Source organism: Hyla sarda, chromosome 1 (genome assembly GCF_029499605.1).
Source record: "Hyla sarda isolate aHylSar1 chromosome 1, aHylSar1.hap1, whole genome shotgun sequence".
NCBI classification, from domain to species: domain Eukaryota; kingdom Metazoa; phylum Chordata; class Amphibia; order Anura; family Hylidae; genus Hyla; species Hyla sarda.
In genome coordinates, this window is record NC_079189.1 from 406683886 (window position 1) to 406709547 (window position 25662).

At 43.4% G+C, this 25662-nt stretch overlaps 1 protein-coding gene across 4 annotated transcripts in view; it reads right to left on the bottom strand.

The window, feature by feature from the left end:
* TEP1 (telomerase associated protein 1) overlaps positions 1-25662 on the bottom strand; it is a 148718-nt gene continuing 123056 nt past the window's right edge. For all 4 annotated transcript variants that reach the window (XM_056528586.1, XM_056528585.1, XM_056528584.1 and 1 more), the window contains exons 45-55: positions 19309-19416; positions 19090-19228; positions 18932-18999; positions 18671-18803; positions 17941-18077; positions 14071-14189; positions 13835-13967; positions 11526-11628; positions 10150-10235; positions 425-529; positions 1-348 (exon numbers count right to left, since the gene is read on the bottom strand). In XM_056528586.1, the coding sequence (XP_056384561.1) occupies positions 208-348; positions 425-529; positions 10150-10235; positions 11526-11628; positions 13835-13967; positions 14071-14189; positions 17941-18077; positions 18671-18803; positions 18932-18999; positions 19090-19228; positions 19309-19416 (1272 nt within the window). In that variant the 3' untranslated portion in view covers positions 1-207. The remainder of the gene's footprint in view (positions 349-424; positions 530-10149; positions 10236-11525; positions 11629-13834; positions 13968-14070; positions 14190-17940; positions 18078-18670; positions 18804-18931; positions 19000-19089; positions 19229-19308; positions 19417-25662) is intronic.

Below are 25662 nucleotides of genomic sequence, written 5' to 3' on the forward strand. Positions count from 1 at the left end.
CAAAGTTAACCAAACACATTTTTGAGGTTTCACTGCTTTAATTCAAAAGATTTTTCAAATACATTAACCTTAATAAGATCAACTCCCGTGTGTGGCCATTCATAATTCCTCCTGTGTAAACAGCATAGGCTACACAGATTATTAAACTACACCCCTTATCTAAACATAATCCAAATAAATGCATATGCGAGGCTTTGGTTACTTGTTTCATAGTGTAAGGCAGGTCAGCAAGTACAATTTCCCATACTGATCACCACAAGCTATTTGACACACGACTGTGGAATCGCTTCCAATCATAGGATAGGGCGATAAGCAAGTAATGGCTCCTTCACAGTAGAAAACTCCCACCTGGAAATAAACATAGGAGTTATCCAAAGTACAGCAATAATATGCAAGGACTTCACCCAAACATACACCCACCCACCTGTGTGAAAGGGCTGCGTTTCCAAATCTTTACACTGTGGTCAGTGGATGCTGTGATAACAAGATTATCCATCACACTGAGGCAAGAAATAGAAGCTGCATGGATCTGTAAATAGAGAGGCACAGACAGCTGGAAATAATTGTCCATTATACAGAATTCTGCTGCACTCTAGTAGAAACACACAAAATAAATGCTTAACCCCTTAAGGACCAATACAAATAAACCTGTATGCCCCTGAAAGACCAGGCCTGTTTTTTCAATTCAGGGATGTCTGACACTTTATTAGAGAATAACTCTGGTAACGTTTTGCCAATCACGATAATTCTGACATTGTTTTTTCTGTCACACATTTTCCTTCATGTACGTAGTAAAAGTAAGCCGATATCATTTGTAGTTTTTTTTGTTTTGCTTTTTTACAATGGAAAAAATCATTAAATAAAAAATGTTTTTTTGCTATTTTAACACTAATAGGTTGCATATATTTATACTTTCTGACCAAATAGTTTATGGAACTTATACTTTCAGATGTCTACTTTATTTTGAAAGCATTTTTTGTTATTAATTAAAATTTTAAATGAATTAGAAGCCTAACAAATTAACTTGAAAATTTGAAAAGGTTTGCAGAAACTTGAAGGTGGTAGAACATAGGACTCCCCCCCCCCCCCCCCCCAAATTACCCCATTTTAAAAACTAGACCCCTCAAGTTATTCGCTAGGGGGTACAGTGAGTATTTTAATGCCATAGTTTTTTAGCAGGAATTACAGAATCAGTGTTAAAAATTCAAAATGTACTTTTTTTTTTTTTATCACAAATGCATCATTTGTGGGACATATTTTTTGTAGATCGCTTCTGATTTTGAAGAAATGCACCCTATATTTTATTGAGCTGCTTGGCCAGTGTTTGTAAATACCCCCACTTAGGCCATATTTGGTTCCTTGGCCACATGGTAGGACCCAGAAGGAGAGGAGCGCCATTTGGCTTTCAGGGCACCATTTTAGGCCGGATGGATTATAGGTTGCACTTCATGTCTGCAAAGGATTTTAGCTGCCAGAACCATACAGAACCCCCACAAGTGACCCCATTTTGGAAACTACACCCCCTTAAGTATTCACTTAGACTAAAAGTGAGAACTTGGAGTCCTTTTTGTATGGCTGGAATGGTTACAAAGTCAGTGGAAAAATAAAAATTTTCTTATTTTTTCTCACAAATGCATCATTTGTGGGACATATTTTCTGTATGTTGCATAGGAAAAGTAGAAAATGGTGGGACCCAGAAGGGAAGGAGAGGAGCACCATTTGGCTTTCAGGATATCATTATACAAATTATAGGCCGCACTTCATCTTGCAAAGCATTCAGAACAATATTGCACCCCCAGAAGTGACCCCATTTTCAAAACTACACCCCTAAAGTATTCACCTAGGTCCTAGGGCAAAAGTAAGTACGTTGAGCCCTTATTGTTTGGCTAGAATTATTTCAAAGTCAGTGGAAAAAAAATAGCAATTAGCTTTTTTTTCTCCCACAATTTTTTTATTTGTGGGACATCATTTTAGTAAGTCGCTTTTGAAATGGAGAAAATGTGCCACGCTTTTCGTCCCGGGCAGGGTAGTACCCCCACTTAGGCCATATCTGGTTGCCTGACCGCCTGGTAAGACCAAGAAGGAGAGGAGCCCCCTTTGGCTTTCAGGGCATCATCATATGAATTATAGATCCCACCCCATGCCTGCAAAGGATCGGATCTGTCGGAACAATACCGCACCTCTACAAGTGAATTGACTGGACCAGGGACCGCTCTGATCGGTCCTTGGTCGGCTAGGAGTGACGTGCGGCTGTCTGTGACAGTTAAAGTTCCTGATGGATATATCCGTCATGTTGTGGGAATAAGCACCCACTCATGGCCAATATATCCATCACTGGGCGTGTGCTGTGTCCACCAAATAGAAGCTCCGAGAGAAATTTTACAGTCCTTATCAAAAAATCTACTTTTCTTGATCCCTTATTGGGGGACACAGGAACCATGGCATTCCCTGGGGAGGGAACAAACAACCTTCAAGCCAGAACGGAGTCAGGCAGACTACTGAACTACTGCAACTTGCAAAATCGCTGATGCAACGGTATGAACACAGTAGAAGTTGGCAAGGACAACCAAGTAGCCGCTTTACACACTTGCAGAGCCGAAGCCAGTGGCTGACCGCCCAGGAGGCCCCCATGGCGCGGGAAGAATTAGCCATCACTCGGAAGGAGGGAACCTTTCCCTTACAACAATAAGCCTCCGAGATGGCGGACCGTATCCATCAGGAGATGGTCACCTTAGAGGCCTGGAGGAAAAGGTAACTGACAAGTAGGTCCGAACGCCCGAACCACATGCTGCTTATGGAGCAAGCGCTCCAGATGGTGGGAAGGGTCTGGGCAGAAAGAGGGCAACACAATGACACAGATTTATCAAACACAGAGAAAAGTGGAGAGATTTTTCCACAGCAGCCATTTTTCCTCAGCTAATGAGCTCTGGTAAAGTGAAACCTGAGCTGTGATTGGTCACTGGGAAAATCACTCCACTTATTCTCTCACACAGATTGATAATTGTGTGCCAATATCTTCACAAGTGGAAAGAAGACACCGGCCGAAAAACCACCTTATCCTGATGAAGGAATCAGGAAAGGGTGAACGGCAGGAGAGAGCTGCCAATTCTGATACATGTCTTATGGACATGACCGCAATGAGGAAAGCCACTTTCCAGGAAAGGAAACTAGGAGAGACCTCCCTAAGAGGCTCAAACGGAGGGCCCTGGAAGGCATCCAGCACTAGGTCCAGGTCCCACGACGGAGTGGGAGACCGGTACGGAAGGAACTCGTGAGCCACACCCTGCAAAAACATGCAAACGTGGATTAGACGCCAGAGGACGCTGAAAGAGCCGAAACCTGCTTCTTGATGGAGCTTGAGTGCAAGGCGCATTTCCAAACCAGCCCACAAAATGGACAAGAGGTTCAGCAAGGAAGTGGAAGATAGAGACCGTTCCTCACACCAGCGGAAATAGGCCCGCCATGTTCGATGGTAAATCCTGGCGGACGAGGGCTTCCGAACACAAAGCATGGTCTTGATGAACTGGGTAGAGAAACTCTGAACCCTCAAAACCATGGTTTTCAACAGTCACGCCGTCAAATGCAGCGAAGTAATTTGGGGTGGCAGAGGGGTCCTTGCGAGAGCAGGTCGAGACGAAGCGCGACGGGGGCCAATCCAGGGCCACCAGAATCGTGGAGATGCCCTCTGCCTTTGTCTTCCGGATGACCTTGGGAAGGAGGGGGAAGAGATAGGGGAGAGAGAAGGAGGTCCAAGGGACCACAAGAGTATCCACCGCTAACGCCAGGGGATCTCGGTACATGGCGACAAACCGCGGAACCTTCCTGTTTTGGCGGGACGCAAACAAGTCCACATCCGGGGTCCCCCAGCAACTGCATATCTGAGCAAAGACTTCTGGGTGGATGGACCACTCCCCTGGATCGGCTGTGAAGCGACTCAGAAAGTCCGCCTTCCAGTTGTCCACCCTACAAATATGGACCGCCGAGATGGCGGGGACGTGGCGTTCCACCCAGGTAAGAATCCTGGCTGCCTCCATCACCAACGCACTGCGGGTGCTGCCTTGGTGATTATTATATGCCACCACTGTGGTTTTGTCTGTCTGGACCTGCACCGGAAGATCCCAAAGAAGCTGCTCCCAGTGAAGGAGGCACAGGAAAATTTCTGAAAGCTCCCGAACATTGATTAGGAGACGGGACTCCCAAGGGGTCCTCCGGAAGAGTAAGACGGGCTGGAGCTGTGTCGAAGCGGATCCCCACAAATTTCAGGGACTGAGATGGGCAAGGTTGGATTTTGCCCGGGTTGGAAATCCAGCCGAAGCTGGTCAGGGTCTGCAGGGTAATGCTGAGACACTGATTCTGCGCGAGAGAGGGCACCTTGAACAGTAGGCCGTCCAGGTAGGGGATCACGGACACCCTCCTTCGAAGCGGAGGATAGACACCACCACAACCAGTGTCTCGGTAAAGACCCAGGGGGTCCGTGGCCAGCCCAAAAGCCAGAGCCATAAACTGGAAATGACCTGCAGAAACAGCAAACCAGAGGAACAGTTGATGGGCCGGAAAGATAGGTATGTGTAAGCGTCCAAGATGTCCACAGAGGACAGGAACTCGCCCGGATCCATGGACGCGATTACCGACCTCAGAGACTCCATGCGAAAATGCCACAGGCGCAGATGGCAGTTCAGAAGCTTCAAGTCGAGAATCGGGCGAACAGTGCTGCCCTTCTTGGGAACCATGAAAAGATTTGAGCAGAATTCCGAAGGAGGGAAAAAGAGCCCGAAGTTTCTTGGCCCCTTGGAAGCGTTTTTCCAGGTGCTTCCACGCTGCATCCAGTAGCTTGTTAAGTTCAGTATGGGAACTGAAGACCTTGGGGGAATGACAAAACCAGCAGAAGGACACTTCAGAGGCAACCTCTGAAGCTCCCGGATGCTGCAAATGAAAGGTGTCTCTGACAGCAGACACCAGGCTGTCCATAATGTCCCATATAAGAGACATTTCCTCCGAGTCAGAGGGCGGAGTGGCGTCCATGTCCACCAGCTCCCCAGGAGACTGCGAGCGCACGGTGGGGTCCTTGGAGCAGGGCGTGGTAGACCGGGAGCATAAGTATGGAGACCAAGAGCGGATTCTAGGAGACCAGTTGCGGAGACGAGGGGAAGTTGAGGAATGGGAGAGAGAGAGCGGGAGTGGCAGAGGGAAGATACTGCCCGAACCAAGGATTCAGGAGAGGAATTCAAGCATATGTTCCCAGGATGCTTGCGGAAAGCCCGCTGAGAGGGGTGGGAGGGGGAACCCACTGGAGCCTCACTAGAGGACGGGCGCAAGGAGGACTGTTCCAAGGCAGAAGCCACCGCCTGGGACACCCTGGCCAAGTCAGAGATTGACAGAGAGAGAGGAAACCCACACCAGAGTGGGGTAAGACACCGCATACTCTGGTAGGCTATCCTGAACGGCAGCTAAGGGAGGACTTGGCCGCAAGACAGTACAAGCCGGACAGGTGGACTATCCTTTTTTAGACGCATGAGTAAGATGGCGTTCCCCCGAAACGTTGCGTCAGACCCTTATGGATCCCAAGTAGCGTGAAAGACCTTTGCTACCTGGAGCTGAAAGCTAACTGCAATTTTGCATATTTATCACGCTTTTGCAAAAACTACAGAAATGAAAGAATAAAAAAAAGAATACGAACAACTAAAACTGAGTGTATTGCTACTTGTTGTCTTAAAGGTGTGATATTGATGTTAAGCTGTGACCCATGGATACTGCTGAATTGTTAGCATAATTAGTGCACAAAGAACTTGTTTGAAATCGGACTCACTAGAACCACGTGGCATTTTGGTTCTGCAACCCGAACAGGAATAGTAAGTGACCAATGCAGTGCCGGGGGTGTTAATCGGTCGAGTCTAGGGCCGGACATGACAGGCCCAAGTCAGACAACCCAGACAGACAGGAATCTGGGTGAGCTCGCTACTTGTGTCCTGAAAAGACGCAGTTCCTGGGAGAAGGCAGCTAGAGCCAGACAGCAGCGTGGAGACCACCAAGATGACGTCATCACTGAGTAGGTAGGACAGGCCTGAACCCTCTGGGGTAGGAGCGCACACTAACACTCAAAGCCGAGGGGGAGGAGTAACATGACCCCTGCAACGCGCGCTGCTCACGGACAGGCCGAAGCCCTGACCCCTGAAGCGCGCGCTACATGGCCATAAGCCGCGAGCACTAAAAAGGCAGAGCGCAGGGCCATGAGGAAGAGCAGGGCGGAAGCCAGGGGCTAAATTTACTGCCATCCGCGGCCCTGCTCCCGAAAGTGTGAATGCACTGAGAAGGAGGGGAGACGGAAGTGCACAGTGTGGAAGCCAGATGCGGTCCCCTGCACAGAGCTGATCCGGGGCAAAAGTACAGGGCAGGCGGGAACTAAGAAGAGGACAGAGAACCCCCCATCCCCAAGTGAGAATAAAGATGTCCCCCAAAAAACCTAGAGATCCTCAGAGAGACTAAAGAGGGAAGGGAGGGTGGGGGTTTGTCAGACATACTCAGACCTGTGTCTGCCTGCTACTGACACTAAGCTAAAACTGATTAGCTCAGAGCCAGGGGCGAGGGAGGAGCAGACTTCCTTTTGTTTTAGCCTAGTGCCAGCCTCCTAGTGGGAAGCAGCATATGTCCCCCAATGACGCGGTCAAGAAATGTATATATTTTTGTCTCTGCCTGCTATTGCCTGTGTATCTCTGTGAGGAGTCCAAATACAGGAAGTGTGAGTGGACAAGCAGGGCTCCGTGCACTGAGGACAAGCAGGGCTCTGTACAGTGAGGCTCTGACACGCTCCCAGCTCACACAGAAGATGATTGACAAGCCAGGAGCCTGCACAGATCCCTGCTTATCCCGCCTTTTCTTCCTGTATTTGGTCTCACAGAGACACACAGGCAATAGCTGCAGGGACAGCATTTTTTAACCCAAAAATATACACATTTTTTAACCAATGTATACTAAAAATATACATATAATAGTATTATCTACATGATATCAAAAGCTTTTGCTAACAGGTGCACAGAAATTCCAGATTGGAATCCACTTGCTGCCCCTTCCCGTTGCTATCAAAGAGATTCTGCTGTGTAGGTCACACAACAGAAATTTCGCTAAAAGGATAAACATTTTTCCACGCAAACTGCATGGGGATGGCGCAGGTCCCCAAGGTAAAAGCGACCAATCAAAGCGCTGGTTTAATATCTTAGGGAAAGTTTTTAATGTGAAATTCTGAAAGAACATTCCGAATGTAGTATGTCACAAATATTAATCGGAGATGTGACTGCGTGCCAGCAAGCGAGTTTGCTGCTAGTTTAATTCCCCTCCCCCCAGTATATTTTATAAAATCAATGCAGGGAAACACTCTCTTACAATTATACAATTTATGGACCAGTAACAACACAGACAGTGACTAATGTTTATTAAAGAGGTACTCCGGTGGAAAACTTTTTTTTTTTTAAATCAACTGGTGCCAGAAAGTTAAACAGATTTGTAAATTACTTCTATTAAAAAATCTTAATCCTTCCAGTACTTATCCGATGCTGTTTACTACAGAGAAAGTTCTTTTCTTTTTCAATTTATTTTCTGTCTGACCACAGTGCTCTCTGCCTACACCACTGTCCGTATCCAGAACTGTCCAGAGCAGGAGAGGTTTGCTATGGGGATTTGCTTCTATCATGGACAGAGGTGTCAGCAGAGAGCACTGTAGTCAGACAGAAAGGAAATTCAAGAGGAAAAGAACTTCCTCTGGAGAATACAGCAGCTGATAAGTACTGGAAGGATAAAGATTTTTTTTAAATAGACGTAATTTACAAATCTGTTTAACTTTCTAGCACCAGTTGTTCCCCTTTAAGACTGGGTTATGTTATGGTTATGATTTCCTGGAGAAGTCTTGTATGACAGTTCTAGGAGACATCAGTCTCATACCAGACTTCTTCAGGGAATCAGAACACTTGGAAAGCAGAATGACAGACGACTTATGTCTACAAACTAGCACTTCACCCTTTATGCTCAGATATACTCTATTTTTTGAAATATAAGATGCACTTATAAGCAAAAGAAAAGTTAAACATCTTATAGTTAGGGACATTTATCATAGTTGTCTTTGGAAAGTGAGTTTTAAAGTAATTTCTTGTTTTGCTTACGTGCAACACATTTATCATACTACCATAGGGGGTTGATAAATTTGGCGCACAATCAAAATACAGACAATAAATCACTTCGGAACACCATTTTGTATGTTTCCTCCTCTCTGTGACTTTTTAAAAGTGCTCCACAAAGACCCTTTTGTAAGTCAGATCTAACATGTAAACCAGGTTTGCAACTTCATAAATTGGTGACCAGCCTAATCACAGCCCAGATTACCACTTTGCTTGGTTCCAGGATGACCAATAACTGTGGAAAACTGGTATTTGTTTTCAAAGCACCCCAATATGTCACACCAAAATAGATAAATGGAGTTTATTCGGTAAAAGATGTGACATAAAAGGGCTTGTTCACTGCACAAGGAAATTCGGTGGATTATGGTTGCGGTAAACTTTCATTGATTTTAATGCCAGTCTGATACTCTGTGCACACTACGAAACCTCTAAAGCAGAATTGGACTGCCGCTATTAGATTAAAACTCAATGAAAAAAAGTCCTGACATTACACTGTAATGAATGGAATGCTGTAGGCGGAATCTGCTCAGAATTTCCTCTTGGAAATTCCAGGCAGAGATCCATAGAGTGAATGGGGCCATACCAGCAGTTATATAAACCACACACAGATAAGACCCACAATAAATGAGGTCTCTGCAGGTCCTTGCAATCAATTGACAGACGTACACCAGGAGCTGAGTAATGATCCACAGCGCCATCTTAAAGGGGTATGCCGGTGACAACTGACTCCAGAAAGTTTAACAGATTCGTAAATTACTTCTATAAAAAAATCTTAATCCTACCAGTACTTATCAGCTGCTGAAGTTGAGTTGTTCTTTTCTGCCTGACCACAGTGCTCTTTGCTGACAGCTCTGTCTGTCTCAGGAACGGTCCAGAGCAGAATAGGTTTGCCATGGGGATTTGCTCCTGCTCTGGACCATTCCTGAGACAGAGAGAGCTGTCAGCAGAGAGCACTGTGGTCAGGCAGAAAAGAACAACAACTTCAGCAGCTGATGAGTACTGGTAGGATTAAGATTTTTTAATAGAAGTAATCTGTTTAACTTTCTGGAGCCAGTTGATATGAAAAAAAAATAAAAATAGTTTTTCATTGGAGTACCCCTTTAAAGAGGTTATCCAGCAAAATAAAAACTCTGCTTCTTTTTTTTAAAAAATAGCACCACTCCTGTGCACAGGTAGTCTGTAGTATTCCAGCTCAGTTCCATTGAAGTGAATGAGGCTGAGCTGCAGTGCAACATACAACCTCAGGACAAGAGTGGTGCATTTTTAGTATCCTGGATCACTCCTCTAAAGGGCTACTCCGCCCCTAGACATCTTATCCCCTATCCCATTGCTTCCCAACCAGCTGAAGGCTGTCCAGGCATGCTGGGAGTTGTAGTTTTGCAACACCTGAAGGCACCCTGGTTGGGAAACACTGCCCTATCCAAAGGATAGGGGATAGGATGTCTGATTGCGGGGGTCCCACCACTGGGGACCCCCGTGATCTCTCCTGCAGCCCCTCAGTCATTAGCTGCACTGAGTAAAGCTTTGCTCCATGGCTGGTGACTCATGATACAGGGGCCGGAGTATCGTGACATCACGGCTCCGCCCCCTCATGACGTCACACTCCACCCCCTCAATGTCTAGGGGCAGAGTACCCCTTTAATGACAAATCAGTGAGTAAGACAACCTACTGGACTACTAAACCCAGAAAGAGCAGCAATGTAAGTAAATGGATTACAAGTTCTACTAGATCTTTTTCAATAGTGAAATATCGCTGCACTTAGCAAACCCTGCTTTATAGCATGATGTCCGTAGATTAGACTTCTTGGTTGATGTCACATTCCCAATCCCCCATTACACTAACTCTTGGCCGAGATGATCAGACTGTGCCATCTAAATCGGTAGGTTTATCCTACACATGTCTAATGTGTATGAGGGGCCTTTACTCATCCAATATCAAAGAAATAATTCACATATACAGCACATCCTTAGATTTAAATATTACCTGCTTTTGCTCCCAAATGTCAGCTGGGCTTTGACTAGAAGTTTTGTCAGTTTTAAGCCACAAAGTACCAACAGAGTCACATATACCTATAAAAAAAAAATATCTAGTAAATAAATAGTGGTAGGGTATGGTACAAATGGCCATATGCCAGACTAATAACTAATAGTCCGGAATAGATTTTGGATTGGCTCCATATCTATTTTGGAGATCTTGTTTTTCTCTTGGTACAGCCTTAAAAGTTTTATTTATGTCTTTAATAAAGTATCATCCTATTGACGAAGGTTGTGGTAAATAAGACGGTTTATTAATCAAACCTTTCCAGATGGATTGCACCATGCAAAATTGTAAGATTAGGTGCTCCATGGGAATGCAAGTATTTCCTAAAACAAACATGTCTGGGGAGAAGCCAGTCTTCTTAAAGAAGTAGTATCATGGACAAAAACATATCCCCTATCCGCAGGATAGGGGATAAGTTTTAGATTGCGGGGGGTCCGAGCACTGGGGCCCCCCGTGATCTCCTGTATGGAGCCCTGGCTCTTATGGGCAGAGGTTGGCTAGTAAAAGAAAAAAAGCGCCAATTCAAACCTTCCTGGCTCACTACAGATGTCATGGCACCCTGACCACAGGCCAGTGCCTGCCAAATCACAGCAGGCACTCTTCTTCCCATCGCTGCACACATAACATCACAGCACTGCTCCGCCGAACATATGCCTCAGCGGTGCTGTGACCTACATCACTGCAGACACTATGCTCTGCAACTCGAGAAGAAGAAATACCGGCCTGCGGACTGGGCACCTTGACACTGGAGACCTGCAGGGGGCAAGGAAGGTACATATAAGCTGTTTTTATTTAAATAACACGCTTTTGCCCATAGGTAAAATGTTATGCCCATAGACAACCCTTTGTTTTAGTGTATATCAAGTTAGGGCAATAGATCACCAAAAAAAAAAAAAAAACTGTATTTAATCCTGTAAAACACAATGGCCCTGTTTACTATTGTAAACCGACCTGTTTTGTCAGGTTGTGCACCAGAATTTGCAACCAGAAAAAAAAAAAAAAAAAACATCTCTCCAATTTACTCAGGAAACCTGAAAGGGGGGGGTGTCCCCGACATTTTCGATAAAACCCAACGTATTTATTATTGTTTCCATAAAAAACCCGAAAGCTCAGAGCAGTTGTAAAAAAAAAAAAAAAAAAAACATAGGGGAAAAATGTTTAAATACCGTGGAAAAATACCTGTTGGGAATCAAAACCCACAAAAAAAAATGACCCTCTATTCTTAGTAAATCAGGGCCATTATCCACATACAATGTATATGCCTTTTTATACATTAATAAAACCAGATTCATTTATGTAATATAAGAAGCGGTGCTTACCAAAATGTGGATGGGATGCAGTGATAATGGATCCAGGATGTAGCTGTTCTTGTGGAGGGTGGAACTGTGGTTCTGGAAGTGAATCTTTAGCAACATTCATATCCTGCCAAAGGAGAAGAAAAAACATTTGTAACAATACTATTAAAGTGGTATGCCAGCCTGAAGCATCGGGATAGGTGATAAGTGCTAGATAAGTGGAAGGCCGACTGCTGTCAACTGTTTAAAGCGGGCACTTTAAATCAATGGACTGCAGCGGCTTTTGCGGGGCCAGAGACTGCCACCCACTTCTCTCCCCGTGCCTGTCCTGGGGTCCTCCCTAGTCCAACCACCACTGCCACCCCCCCGGCCTATCCTCTGGTTAGAGACCGCCACCACCCGCTTCTCTCCCCCTGCCGGTCCAACCACCACCGCTGCCCTATTGCCTCCCCCATCCCCGGTTTTATAATTACCTGTTCCCCGGGTCCGCGCTACTTCTGGGTCTGGCGGCGGCAACAGCCCAGGACGCCGCAGGAGCCAGAAGTAGCGCGGACCCCATATTATATAGATTATAAAACTAGGGCTTGGGGAGGCAATGGGGCAGCGGCAGTGTTCGTCTCTGGCCGGGGGGGCGGGGCATTATCGGCATATCGACAAGGTAATTGCCGATACCGATAATGTCCAAAATTATGAATATCGGCCGATAATATCGGCCAAACCGATAATCGGTCGATTTCTACAAGTAAGGAAAACAAATTAAAGGGGTTGTTAATTCTGCCAGTGTTTTCAACCAGGGTGCCTCCAGCCGTTGCAAAACTACAACTCCCAGCATGATCGGCCAGCCAAAGGCTGGCCGATCATGCTGGGAGTTGTAGTTTTGCAACAGCTGGACACACCCTGTTTGGGAAACACTGCTTTATGCGAATAAAGCTTAAATGGTCACCACACTTTTTAGGATAAGTTGTTGGCTGTCTACATGAGTAGCAGCACTATTTCTGGCCATTAAATAATACATATGGCATTTTTCGCCAGTCTTTTCCTCGGCAGGCTCCTTATTTCATTGTTAGTTGAGCTCGCAGATGGGGACTAGCTGCTATGTCTTCCATTCACTGTACACACACACACCCAGCATGTGAAAAACTTCAGCTTTTCTCAATAAATGGCTGATATTGCTATGGTAAGTTTCCACTAACAGGAGATGCAGCATTATCTGCCAGCCATTCAAATAAATATCCGATTGTCATGGATGGACCAAGTCTGTCGAAAGATGAGCTGCTACACTATATGGACAAAAGTATTGAGACGCATCTCTTAATCATTCAATTCAGGTGTTTCAAGTGGTGTAGCAATATAAATGGCAGCTTGAGGTCCACTAAGATACCCAGGCATTACTCGCTTTTGTAGGCTGCAGGATGCTTTATGCCTGCAGCCTACTAGCGATCATGACAGCAAAGATTTCCCAGCACACGTGGTGGTATGGTGCTGATAAGAAAGGGACCCAGTGCCTGACTTGAAAGCAGTGAGGCAGAGATGAGTGATTTTTTATTTTTTTGGTTATGTAGAAGAGCCCTGACCTCAGGGCCGTCAAACACATTTGGAATTAACTAGAATGGAGACTGGGAACCAGGCCCTCTCGTACAATATCAGTGTGTGATCTCACATAGGTGTTTCTGGACGAATAGGCAAAAATTCCCACAGACAAGTTTCAAAATTTTGTGAAAAGTCTTTGCAGAAGAGTGAAAACTAGTATAACTGTAAATGGGGGAACCAACTCCATATTAGCCCTTAAAGGGGTTCTCCGGTGGAAAACATTTTATTTGATATTTTTTTTTTTTTTAAATCAACTGGTGCCAGAAAGTTAACCAGATTTGTAAATTATTTCTATTAAAAAAAATCTTAATCCTTCCAGTACTTAATTAGCTGCTGAATACTACAGAGGAAATTCTTTTTTTTTAACACAGTGCTCTCTGCTGACATCTCTGTCCATTTTAGGAACTGTCCAGAGCAGAATATGTTTGCTATGGGGATTTTCTCCTACTCTGGACAGTTCTTAAAATAGACAGAGGTGTCAACACAGAGCACTGTGGTCATGATGTCAGCAGAGAGCTCTGTGTTCCAAAAAATAAAGAATTTCCTCTGTAGTATTCAGCAGCTAATAAGTACTGGAAGGATTAAGATTTTTTTTAATAGAAGTAATTTACAAATCTGTTTAACTTTCTGGCACCAGTTGATAATAAAAAAAAAAAGTTTTCCACCGCAGTACCCCTTTAAGGGACACAGCCAATTTTCATTTTTGTTTTTTCCTCCCCTCCTTTTAAGAGACATAACCTTACCTGAAGAGATCCAGTCTTGGGATCTAAGATCAAATCTTTTCCTGACAATGTATGCAGGTGCACCTGCTGCGAGGCGGTGAGAACAGCAGACATTACCAGGGACTCAATGGCAACAGTGTAAGCCTTCTTTGATCTGCAATAATTCAAAATGTTAGGTTTAAAGAAAAGTGCAATAGGGGAAAAATACTTTTCCATATTGCCACTATATCATATCATATTCATAACTCTAAACTGACCTTAAGCCACCTTCTTTACAGGGAAACATGAGCCAGCGGGAAATTGTCAGGTCACTGGACACACAGCAGAATGAACGTTTGGTAGTGAAAATAATTGAGGAAATGCTAAGTTCACCGCACTGCAATAAACACATCAGGATCAGTCAGGACTACATGACAGTGAGTTATTTCACAGTTAAATTAAATCTTATAGGCTGAGCTTAACCTCTTAAGGACACCGGACGTAAATGTACACGCCAGGATGTACATTTACATTTCTATCAGCAGCAAGAGACCCACCAGTAATGGCAGACATCAGTGATCAAGCTGATGTCTGCCATTAACCCCATCAGATGCCATGGTACAGATCACGGTATCTGTGGTAGTGCGGGTGTTTGGATGAGCGATCTGATTTACCGCGGCACTGCCATCATCCCGAGGTCTTCTTCTCTGGTCTGACATCAAGCAGGCCAGAGAAGATGATCACCGATAATACTGATCAGTGTTATGCATAGGCATAGCACTGTTCAGTATCTGCAATTGCTGTAAATAGTCCCCTATGGGGACATAAAAAGTGTAAAAAAAATTGTTAGTGAAAAAGCCCCTCCCCAATAAAAATGTAAATGGCCCCTCTTTCCCCCCCATTTTATCCCAAGAACCGTTAAAAAAAAAATTAAACATATTTTGTATCGCCGCGTGTGTAAATTTCCGAACTATCAAAATATAATATCAATTATCCCGTATGGTGAAGCGCAAAAAAAAGTCCAAAATTGCTGTATTTTTGTCGCATCACGTTACATATACACAAAACTGGTACCAATAAACACTACAGATCATGGTGCTAAAAATGAGCATGGGTATCATTTTAACCCACAGAATAAAGAAAACATGTCACTTTTACCGTAAAGTGTACAGTGTGAGAACAAAATCTTCCAAAATTAGCAAAATTGCGGTTTTCTTTTCAATTTCTCCACACAAATAATATTTTTTTGGTTGCGCTATACTTTTATGGTAAAATAAAGGATTTCATTAAAAAGAACAATCGGTCATGCAACAAACAAGCCCGCATATGGGTCTGTGGATGGAAATATAAAAGATTTATGATTTTTAGAAGGCAAGGAGGAAAAACTTTTTTTTACAACATTTTTCCTGTATGAGCCCATTTTATGCAGCAAAATTTTTTTTCCTATTTTTTTGTGTTAATATAGACAGAAAGTTTTACAATTACATAAGCTGTTTATTTAATTCTTCAGGTTAATATGTATGGATATTCACCCCCCATTGGACTTTTTGCCTATTTTCCTACTGTTACAAATTAGAATTCAAGTAAACTTTTACCATTTGTCAAAACAATATGCATTGTACTTTAAAAGTGCAAAATACCTTTCATTGTGACACAAACAATAATGAAAACAAAAAAAGTTGACATCTGGCGAATGCAAAGTATTTACCCCCGCTAAGTCAACACCATTTTTGCCGCATATGCGGTTTTCCCACCGAACCTAAAACCGTGGTCGACCACGGTTTTAGGTCCGGTGGGAAAACCGCATATGCGGCAAAAATGAGACGACCGGAGTAAGCGTTGGCTCATTGAAATACATTACATACGGGCCACATCTGGCAGGGAATACGGTTTTAGCTCCCCCAGCCATATGCGGTTCCGTATTGCCTAAAACGTGGTGTGAACCCAGCCTTAGATTGGATGGAGACATCTGTGAACAGATATTTTCAGTTTTGCCACAGATTCTCAATTGGATTCAGGTCTAGGCATTGAATGGGCCATTTTGGGACATGAACATGCTTTGATCTAAACCAAACCAGCTCTAGCTGTATGTTTAGGGTCAATGGGGGGAATTTATCAATTTATTCTGTAGGTAAACAATTTTACCAAATGTATTAAATGGTGCAGGGCATGTGATAAATATGGGGCTAGTACTTCAGTACACCACTTTGTGTGATTCCTCCTCTGCGACTTTTTAACCCATTTGTGCCAAAACGTGTGACTTTTTACAAATGTTGTCTACAGCCAGTTTTGTAAATCAGGTCTGGGCAGGTGTAGATTTTGCAGGCATTGCGACAAACTGTGCCACATATAGCTAATGATAAATCTATTACACTAGATTTCTTGTGTAAAAAAAAAAATTAGCAGGAAAAGCCGCAAATTTGACACTGCGACAAATAACCCATAAAAAAAAAAAACTCCCAGATAAATCATTTAATAAATTCCCCTCTGTCCATGTCAGGAACTGTCCAGGAGCAAATCCCCATAGCAAACCTAACCTGCTCTGGACAGTTCCTGACTTGGACAGAGGTGTCAGCAGAGGGCACTGTGGTCAGACAGAAAAGAAATTCCTGTGGAGCTTACAGCAGATGATAAGTACTGGAAGGATTAAGATTTAATAGAAGTAATTTACAAATATGTTTAACTTTCTGGCACCAGTTGATTTAAAAATGGTTTTGTAGATACAACTAGCTGAAGTTCAAATTGTGCATCAGACTAAAGAAGAAGGGGTATTTAAGTGACTTTAAAGGGGTAGTCCAGTGGTTAAAAACATATCCCCTCTCCTAAGGATAGGGGATAAGTTTGAGATCGCGGGGGGTCCGACTGCTGGGGCCCCCTGCCATCTCTCTGTACGGGGGCCAGGCTCACGAAACAGCGGCCGACACGCCCCCTCAATACATCGCTATGGCAGAGCCGGAGATTGCCGAAGGCAGCGCCCCGGCTCTGCAATAGAGATGTATTGAGGGCACGCCCCCTTTCCGTCGGAGCGCTGTACAGGAGATCATGGGGGGGGCCCCAGCGGTCGGACCCCCCCGCGATCTGCAACTTATCACCTATCCTTAGGATAGGGGATAAGTTGTTCACCATTGGACTACTCCTTTAAATGTTGCATCGTTGTTGGTGCCAGACAGGCTGGTTTGACTATTTCAGAAACTGCTGATCTACTGGAAATTTTCACTCACAACCATCTCTAGGATTTACAGAGAATGGTCTGAAAAAGAGAAAATAACAGCAGGTTGTGGACGAAAATGCCTTGTTGATGTCAGAGAACGGGCAAACTGGTTTTCAGATGACAAACAACAGTAACTTAAATGGCCACTTGTTAAAACCAAGGTATGCAGAATACGATCTCTGAATGCACAACATGTCAAACCTGGTGCCACTGCTGTCAGCTAAGAACAGGAAACTGAGGCTACAATTCCCACAGGCTCACCAAAATTGGAGCTTGCAGCTGTAACATTCAGATGGCAGTGTAAAAATTTGGTGCAAACAACATGAAAGCATGGATCCATCCTGCCTTGTATCAATAGTTCAGACTTCTAGATTTGTATTGTTGTGGGGGACATTTTCTTGGCACACTTTAGGCCCATTTGTACCAAAAAGCATTGTTTAAATGTTACAGCCTGAGTATAGTTGGTGACCATGTCCATGCCTTTATGAATATAGTGCACCCATCTTCTGATGGCTACTTCCAGCAGGATGATGCACCATCTCACACAGCTCACATGATCTCAAACTGGTTTCTTGAATATGACAATGAGTTCCCTGTACTCCAATGGCCTCCACAGTCACCAGATCTCAATCCAATAGAGCACCTTTGGGATTTGGTGGAATGGGAGCTTCACATTGTGATTGTGCAACCAACCAATCTGCAGCAACTGTGCAATGCCTTCATGTCCATATGGACCAACATGGTATTTTTCCAGCACCTTGTAGAAAGTATTCCATGAAGAACCTGGTACTAGCAAAGTGTACCAAATAAAATGGCCAGTAAGTGAATATCTCTCAAACAGAAATTTTTCAGAAATGTTTTTACATTTGAAATGTTTAATATCATATAACGCAGTTTAGACCTATATTTCTTCCTATTTAAAACCTATCGTGTTTACCTGCAGTGTCAGTAAAGTTTTCTCCCGATTCCTCACAATCATGTCTCCGCATTCTCCACCAGACACCACCAGTTCACCATCAGGGGACCATGCAATAGCTGTGACTGCTCCCTTGTGCCCGGTTACCAATGAAGAGTCTGTATACAGATCAGAAAAGTGATCACACATTGCCTTCCTTAGATCTTAAAGGGGGTACTCCGCCCCTAGACATCTTATCCCCTATCCAAAGGATAGGGGATAAGATGTCAGATTGCCAGGGTCCCGCTTCTGGGGACCCCCGGGATCACCGCTGCGGCACCCCGCTATAATTACTGCACAGAGCGAGTTCGCTCTGCACGTAATGACAGGCAATACAGGGGCCGGAGCATCGTTACGTCACGGCTCTGCCCCTCGTGACGTCACAGCCCGCCCCCTCAATACAAGTCTATGGTAGGGGGCGTGATGACCGCCACGCCCCCTACCATAGACTTGTATTGAGGGGGCGGGCTGTGACGTCACGAGGGGCAGAGCCGTGACGTAACGATGCTCCGGCCCCTGTATTGCCTGTCATTACGTGCAGAGCGAGCTCGCTCTGTGCAGTAATGATAGCGCGGTGCCGCAGCGGCGATCCTGGGGGTCCCCAGCAGCGGGACCCCGGCAATCTGACATCTTATCCCGTATCCTTTGGATAGGGGTTAGGTGTCTAGGGGCGGAGTACCCCTTTAAAGGTGTCCACATCACTATTTCATACCATCTCTGCATGGGGCTCCCCATAGCCGTATGGATCCATCTTGGGCTGCTGTCACAGTAACTTTAAGCTGAGGATCTGCCGCTGATGATACAACAGCAGCTCCATGACCATGTAGAGTTTGTATGTGCTCCATCTAGAAAGCAAATCACAGGGTATGTCATTCCTATTGCCATGCTGTGTGTATTAATAAGCATCCTTTATGTCATACGACATTGCAAAAGGTTTGTCTCTAAAGTGCTGTATACATCTCACACGTCTCACCATCAGGGGACTCCATTTTAACACCATGGCATCAGAACCAGCTGTATAAACCACTAAATCAGCATCATCTGAAATAAACAATGTGCATAATAGTATCATATATAATCATACACCTTTTCAGTACCACTTCATTTTGTCCTGTTTTTTATCATTTCTACCTCTACTATCTTCTGGCTCCCAGTATGCAGTACTCTGATTTATCTGACTGTGGTGAGTGGAAATATTAGCGATTTCTGTCCCAGTCAGACTCCAGACTTTCAGGTAACCATCGCGGCCAGTAGTGATAACACGTTCTCCCTTAAAGAAGAAAACAGGTAAAAGTCAAACACGCTATAGTAGATTTGTGGGCAGGAATGAAAATGATATACAGTACATACCATACATAAAGCACTGCTGACTGCACTTTGATGTCCAGCAAATGTCAACAGGCGTGTCTCATTCAAGATGTCCCACAGACACACAGATCCATCTCCTGAAGAGGAAACCTGTTACAAGAATACATTGATCTTACATTTTCTAATATATACAAGGTCAAATAATCATAAGTGCATTTAACCCTTTAGGGACCAGGCCCATTTTAACCTTAAGGACCAGGCCAATTTTATTTCAGCATTTTCGTTTTTTCCTCCTCCTCGCCTTCTAAAAACTCTTTTATATTTTCATCCACAGACTAGTATGAGGGCTTGTTTTTTGCGCGACCAGTTGCCCTGCGTAATGCCATCATTTTACCATAAAATGTATGGCGCAACCAAAAAAATACTATTTGTGGGGGGAAATTAAAAAGAAAACCGAAATTTTGCTAATTTTGGAAGGTTTCGTTTTCACGCTGTACAATTTACGGTAAAAATGACATGTGTTCTTTATTCTGTGGATCAATACGATTAAAAGGATACCCATGATTACATACTTTTCTACTATTGTTGCACTTTAAAAAAAAAATCACTAACTTTTTGACCAAATTTGTACGTTAAAAATCCCTCTATTAAATCGCCACGAAAGACCTGGTCCCATTTATTCAAGATCTCATTAAATCAGTGATCCCTGACTGCTCTCCCCGGGACTTACTAATTGATAGAGCACATAGAATCCCGAAGCCTCAATTTCTTGCAGACAATATACCCCGTGATGTACTCGCCCGCATTCACTTTTATCATATAAAGGATGCTTTGATGATACGCTCCAGGAACAAGGATACGTTGCCCGCAAAGTTTTCTGGGGTTGCTATCTATGCGGACCTGTCAGCAGCCACGCTTCAACTGCGTAGAGAGCTAAACCCTATTACCCAAGCTCTTAGAGAAAAACAGATTATGTACAAGTGGGGTTATCCGACACGCCTGCTCATCTCTTACCGAGAAGGAACCCATGTTATTCGCACCTTCAAAGATGGGACTACTTTACTTCATAAATGGGGAATACAAATTGTGACCCCGGCTTCAAAACCTCGCACGTCCACATCTCATGTTCCCCCGGATTGGCGGACTCTGTCTCTAAAAGTCGCCGTTGACCCACGGTGTACGAGGCTCTATACTCTGTGACTGTCCATTAAACCCCCGTTTCATACGATTGGCTTACAAGGAACTGTTGAACCCCCCTCCAACTGCGGCGTCTATCAAAGACGTCATTTTCTCTTTCCAACACCTGGTGTTGCGAGGAAATCTACTGCTGACGATGCCAGCTTATCTGTTCTGTGTTTGTTTGTTCTTGTTTGTTTCTGTTCTCTTTCAGGTACTTCTTATCTCGCTCCCAACAGCTGCTGTCCTATGGCATCCCATCTCCGCTGCTAAGATGAAGAAAACGGATTGCGACTTCCATACATACAGACTTTTGGAATGGTCTTAAAGGTTTTGTCTTTGAATACTAATGGATTGAATGTGCCCCAGAAACGTACTTACTTGTGGTCAGAGGCTAAGAAAGCTGGGTGCGACATCTTATGTGTACAGGAAACACATCTTCTACAGAAAGATGCATTTAGAGTTTATAATTCTGCCTTTCCCAACATATATCAAGCTCACTATGTCACTAAATCTAGAGGAGTGATGGTGGCGATAAATAGTACAGTAGCCTTCCAACAAATTAATATAATAACTGATGCTAATGGTAGATATATCATTTTGGTCTGTTCTTGCAATAACGTGCTTTATACAATTGTTTCGGTGTACGCACCTAACACAAGACAGCTTAGATTCTTTAACAGATTATTTAAATTGGTTAACAAACATAAACAAGGTCACTTGGTCATGTGCGGTGATTGGAATGCGGTATTAGACCCAGACATGGATTCTTCCTCCACCAGTAGACATGCTCCAGTGTCCCTCTCCTCTCTCTTTCATAGGGAAGATATTTTTGATGCATGGAGAATTTTACACTCTTCTGAACGTGATTATACCTGTTATTCTCCGACGCATAACACATATTCACGTATTGACATTTTTGGTATAGATCGCAGTACTTTAGACATATTAAAGTCGTCTTCCATTTTAGAACCGTCATGGTCAGACCATTCTCCCATACTGATAGAACTGGAGGAACGCAACTCTCCCCCTCCGAATTACCTATGGAGATGCAACAACTTTCTTATGCAGCATGTTCAATATGGGGGAGTTCTGGAGAGGGGTCTGGAGGAATACTTTGCTAGCAATGTAACGGATGATGTGTCCGCTACCACGATTTGGAATGCTCACAAAGCATACATTAGGGGATCCTTTATTAGAGTAGGGCATACATATAAAAAGAAAAGGGAAGAATGTCTAAATAATCTCCTGCTTAGACAAAAGCAACTAGATACAGAAAATAAAATAGGAAAAACACCTCAACTGGCGCAAGAATTAAAACTGATTAAAACGCAGATCAGGGACCTGATGCTAGATTCGTATCTCAAAATGTCAGTTAAATCTAAAGCTAAATATTATGCCTTTGATAATAAATCAGGTAAATTATTAGCTGCAAAAATGAAAGATAAACACATTAAATCCAGAATTCCATTCCTCTTGGGGGACTCTGAACACTCTAAGCTGTATAACCCATATGATATTGCAAATCAATTTATGCGGTATTATGAATCTTTATATAATCTAGATCAAGACCCAGAGATTTCTCCGCCCACAGATATAGATATAAATAGATTTCTTCAACACATAAATTTACCAAAAATCTCAGACTCTCACTTATCCTTACTAAATGCTGAAGTAACCCCTCTAGAAATTAAAAAGCTTATTACCTCCCTCCCGTTGGGTAAATCCCCGGGACCAGATGGCCTGTCGACTTCTTATTACAAACGCTTTTCCCATATTCTACTACCACACTTACATAACTTTATAAAGGAGGTTTTCCTAACTGGCTGCCTTCCTAAGGAGAACCAAGCGGCTATAATAGTCACGTTGCCTAAACCTGGAAAAAACCCAGACTCCCCTAAAAATTTTAGACCTATCTCTCTATTAAACGTGGATGTAAAGCTATACGCCAAATTATTGGCCTCTAGACTGGCCCCTATTTTGCCCTCAATAGTGAATGTAGACCAAGTAGGTTTTGTGCAAAAACGTCAGGCATGCGACAACACTCGGAGAGTATTAAACCTTCTTCATATAACCGAAAACAGGGGGGAGCCAGCGCTCTTTCTGTCGCTTGATGCCGAGAAGGCGTTCGACCGAATTAACTGGTCGTTCGCCTTCTCGGTACTGGAGAGAGTGGGTGTGGTGGGGACGATATTTCAGGCTATTAAAGCATTGTACACTCTCCCGAATGCGAGAGTATTCACTAATGGGTCTCTTTCTCGGGAATTCTTAATAACCAACGGTACCCGTCAGGGATGTCCGCTGTCCCCGCTAATTTTCGTTCTATGTATGGAGCCCCTAGCACAGGCCTTGAGGGAAGATGGAGAGATTAGAGGTATTAAAATTGGAAATAGTGAACACTTGATTTCTTTATATGCGGATGATGTAATCCTCACCATAACAGACCCAGAGACCTCTTTACCAAGAATCTTATACTTAATTCAGCAGTTTGGATCACTTTCGTATTATAAACTGAATGTACAAAAATCACAGGTGTTGCCTATTCACATGACCCAACAATTGCGAGATCATCTAGCTAGAACACACCCCCTTGACTGGCAAACAGACAATATTACGTACCTAGGAATTAAAATACCTACCTCCTTTTCAAAGCTATATTCTTGTAACTATGCGCCATTTTTACATTCCCTGAAAAATGAGCTAGAGAAAATAGGGAGATATGAAGCATCTTGGATGGGACGAATTGCAGCATTTAAGATGCTCTTACTTCCGAAACTGTTGTACTTATATAGAACATTGCCCATACAACTTCCAAGATCATTTTTTCAACAAGCACAATCTTCACTTTCCACTTACATCTGGAAACATAAGAAACCTAGAATTTCTAATAAACTATTAATGAGGGATAGACAGAGGGGAGGACTGGACCTTCCTGACCTACACAGATACTATGTGGCTACACTTGTATCTCAATTAAAATTTTACTGGGCGGGAGCTGTGGAAACACCTTGGGTCAACATAGAATTGATCCTCAGTGGCCTGGTGGAGGTGAAAACTCTCCTTTATCTACACATATGGGACCAAAAACTGACCCAGGGGGCGTCTCCGTTAACGTTCGCAGGGCTAGAATGCTGGCAGATGGCTCATAAGAAGTCGTCCCAAACGCACACCTCCCCACCCCCACATTCCCCAATTCATATTGTTTCTTATGTCATACCTGACCTATATCTCCTAAATTGGGTAGATAATGGTTTAGTAGCAATATCCTCTATACTCCAAGATGATCATTTACATCAATTTAGATACCTAAGCTCCACATATAATTTGCCCAAATCGGACTTCTATAAATATTTACAGGTCAGACATTTGCTTCAATCACACAACAAATCTGGTTGGAAATACTCCACTGACTTATTTAGACTGTTCCAATTACACTATAAAGGACTTAAACCAATCTACAAATTATTAGATTCTGTTATTGAACCGTTTCAAGATAAGCCATACCTTAGGTGGTCTAGAGAACTTGCATGCGATATTTCACATGTAGACTGGGAACAGTCATCCAATTGGATCTATAAGTCGTTAAAAAGCGTATCACAAATTGAAGCAGTGACTAAAACGCGATTATGTTGGTATTTTCCCCCTGTACGCCTACACGCCATGTACCATGATGCATCACCACTGTGTTGGAGGAATTGTGGACAGAGGGGGACATTGTCACATATTTTGTGGTTCTGCCCGAAGATACATACATATTGGAATAATGTTGAGTTGATCCTTAAAAACGTATATCCATTGTTTCCTAATCTCTCTCCCAAATTAGCCTTGCTCCTGATAGGAGTACATGAGATACAGCTGGAGATGCGAGCATTAACTTGCAAGGTCCTAACAATAGCTAAATTGATAATTACAAGACATTGGAAGGAGATAGAACCTCCAGATATAAAAGAGATGGTGGCAGCAGTGGACTTGGCGTGTAGGTACGAAACACTACTTGTACAACATGGAGGTGATTTAGATACACGTACTATAGATATATGGAAATTGTGGTCGCTACGTTCTTTGACATCTACCTAATGTCCTATGGACTGCTTTAATGCTATCTCGATGTTAAAGAGAAGTTCTGGGAGACATGGGAGATACATGTGTCAATTATGTCATCTATGTCATATATATCGTATATGCTTTGCATATATAACCATCTCAGCAACGAGATAATGTGCCTGAGTTCCACATGTTCACTGTTCAATATTCTTGGAAACTGTTTGTAACCTTTCTTTTGGTTTGATACTTGTATGTTTGATAAAACCTTAATAAAAATTATTGAAACGAAAAATCCCTCTATTTTGACGACCTATAACTTTTTCATTTTTCCGTGTAAGCGACGGTATGAGGGCTCATCTTTTGCACTGTGATCTGTACTTTTTAATGATACCACATTTGTGTACATAAAACTTTTCTTAATTTTATTAAAAAAATTTAAAATAAAATGTGACAAAAAAGCAGCAATTTTAGATTATTTTTTTTTACGTTCATGCCGTTCATCGTACGAGATCATTAACATTATATTGCAATAGTTGGGACATTTCCGCACGCGGTAATACCAAATGTTTATTAATTTATTTATTTTTTTTACACTTTTTGGGGGTAAAATGGGAAAAAGGACAATTTACATTTTTATTGGGGGAGGGGATTTTATAAAATGTTTTAAAAACTTTTTTTAACATTTTTTTTTAAACTTTAATAGTCCCCATAGGGGACTATTTACAGCAATCAGTTGATTTCTAATACTGTTCAGTGCTATGCATAGGGCATAGCACTGATCAGTGTTATGGGCTGTATTCTGCTTTGATCTGCTCAATCTCAGACCAGAGCAGAAGCAGCCGAGAAGGCAGCGGAGGCAGGTGAGAGGACCTTCGTCCACCATGTTAGCTGATCTGATCCCCGCGGCCATGCCGTGGGAGATCAGATCAGCATAAAATGTAGCTGCGCTGCTGCAGATGCTGTGATCTGTATTGATCACGGCATCTGAGGGGTTAATGGCAGACATCCGCACGATCGCGGATGTCGGCCATTACCGCCAGGTCCCTGGCTGCTGACCTGCCGCACATGACCCGATCATCACTCCGATGCTCGTGGTCATGTACAGGATGAAAATGTACCACAGCACCAGGACATACATTTACACCCGTTGTCATTAAGGGGTTAATATTAGGTATA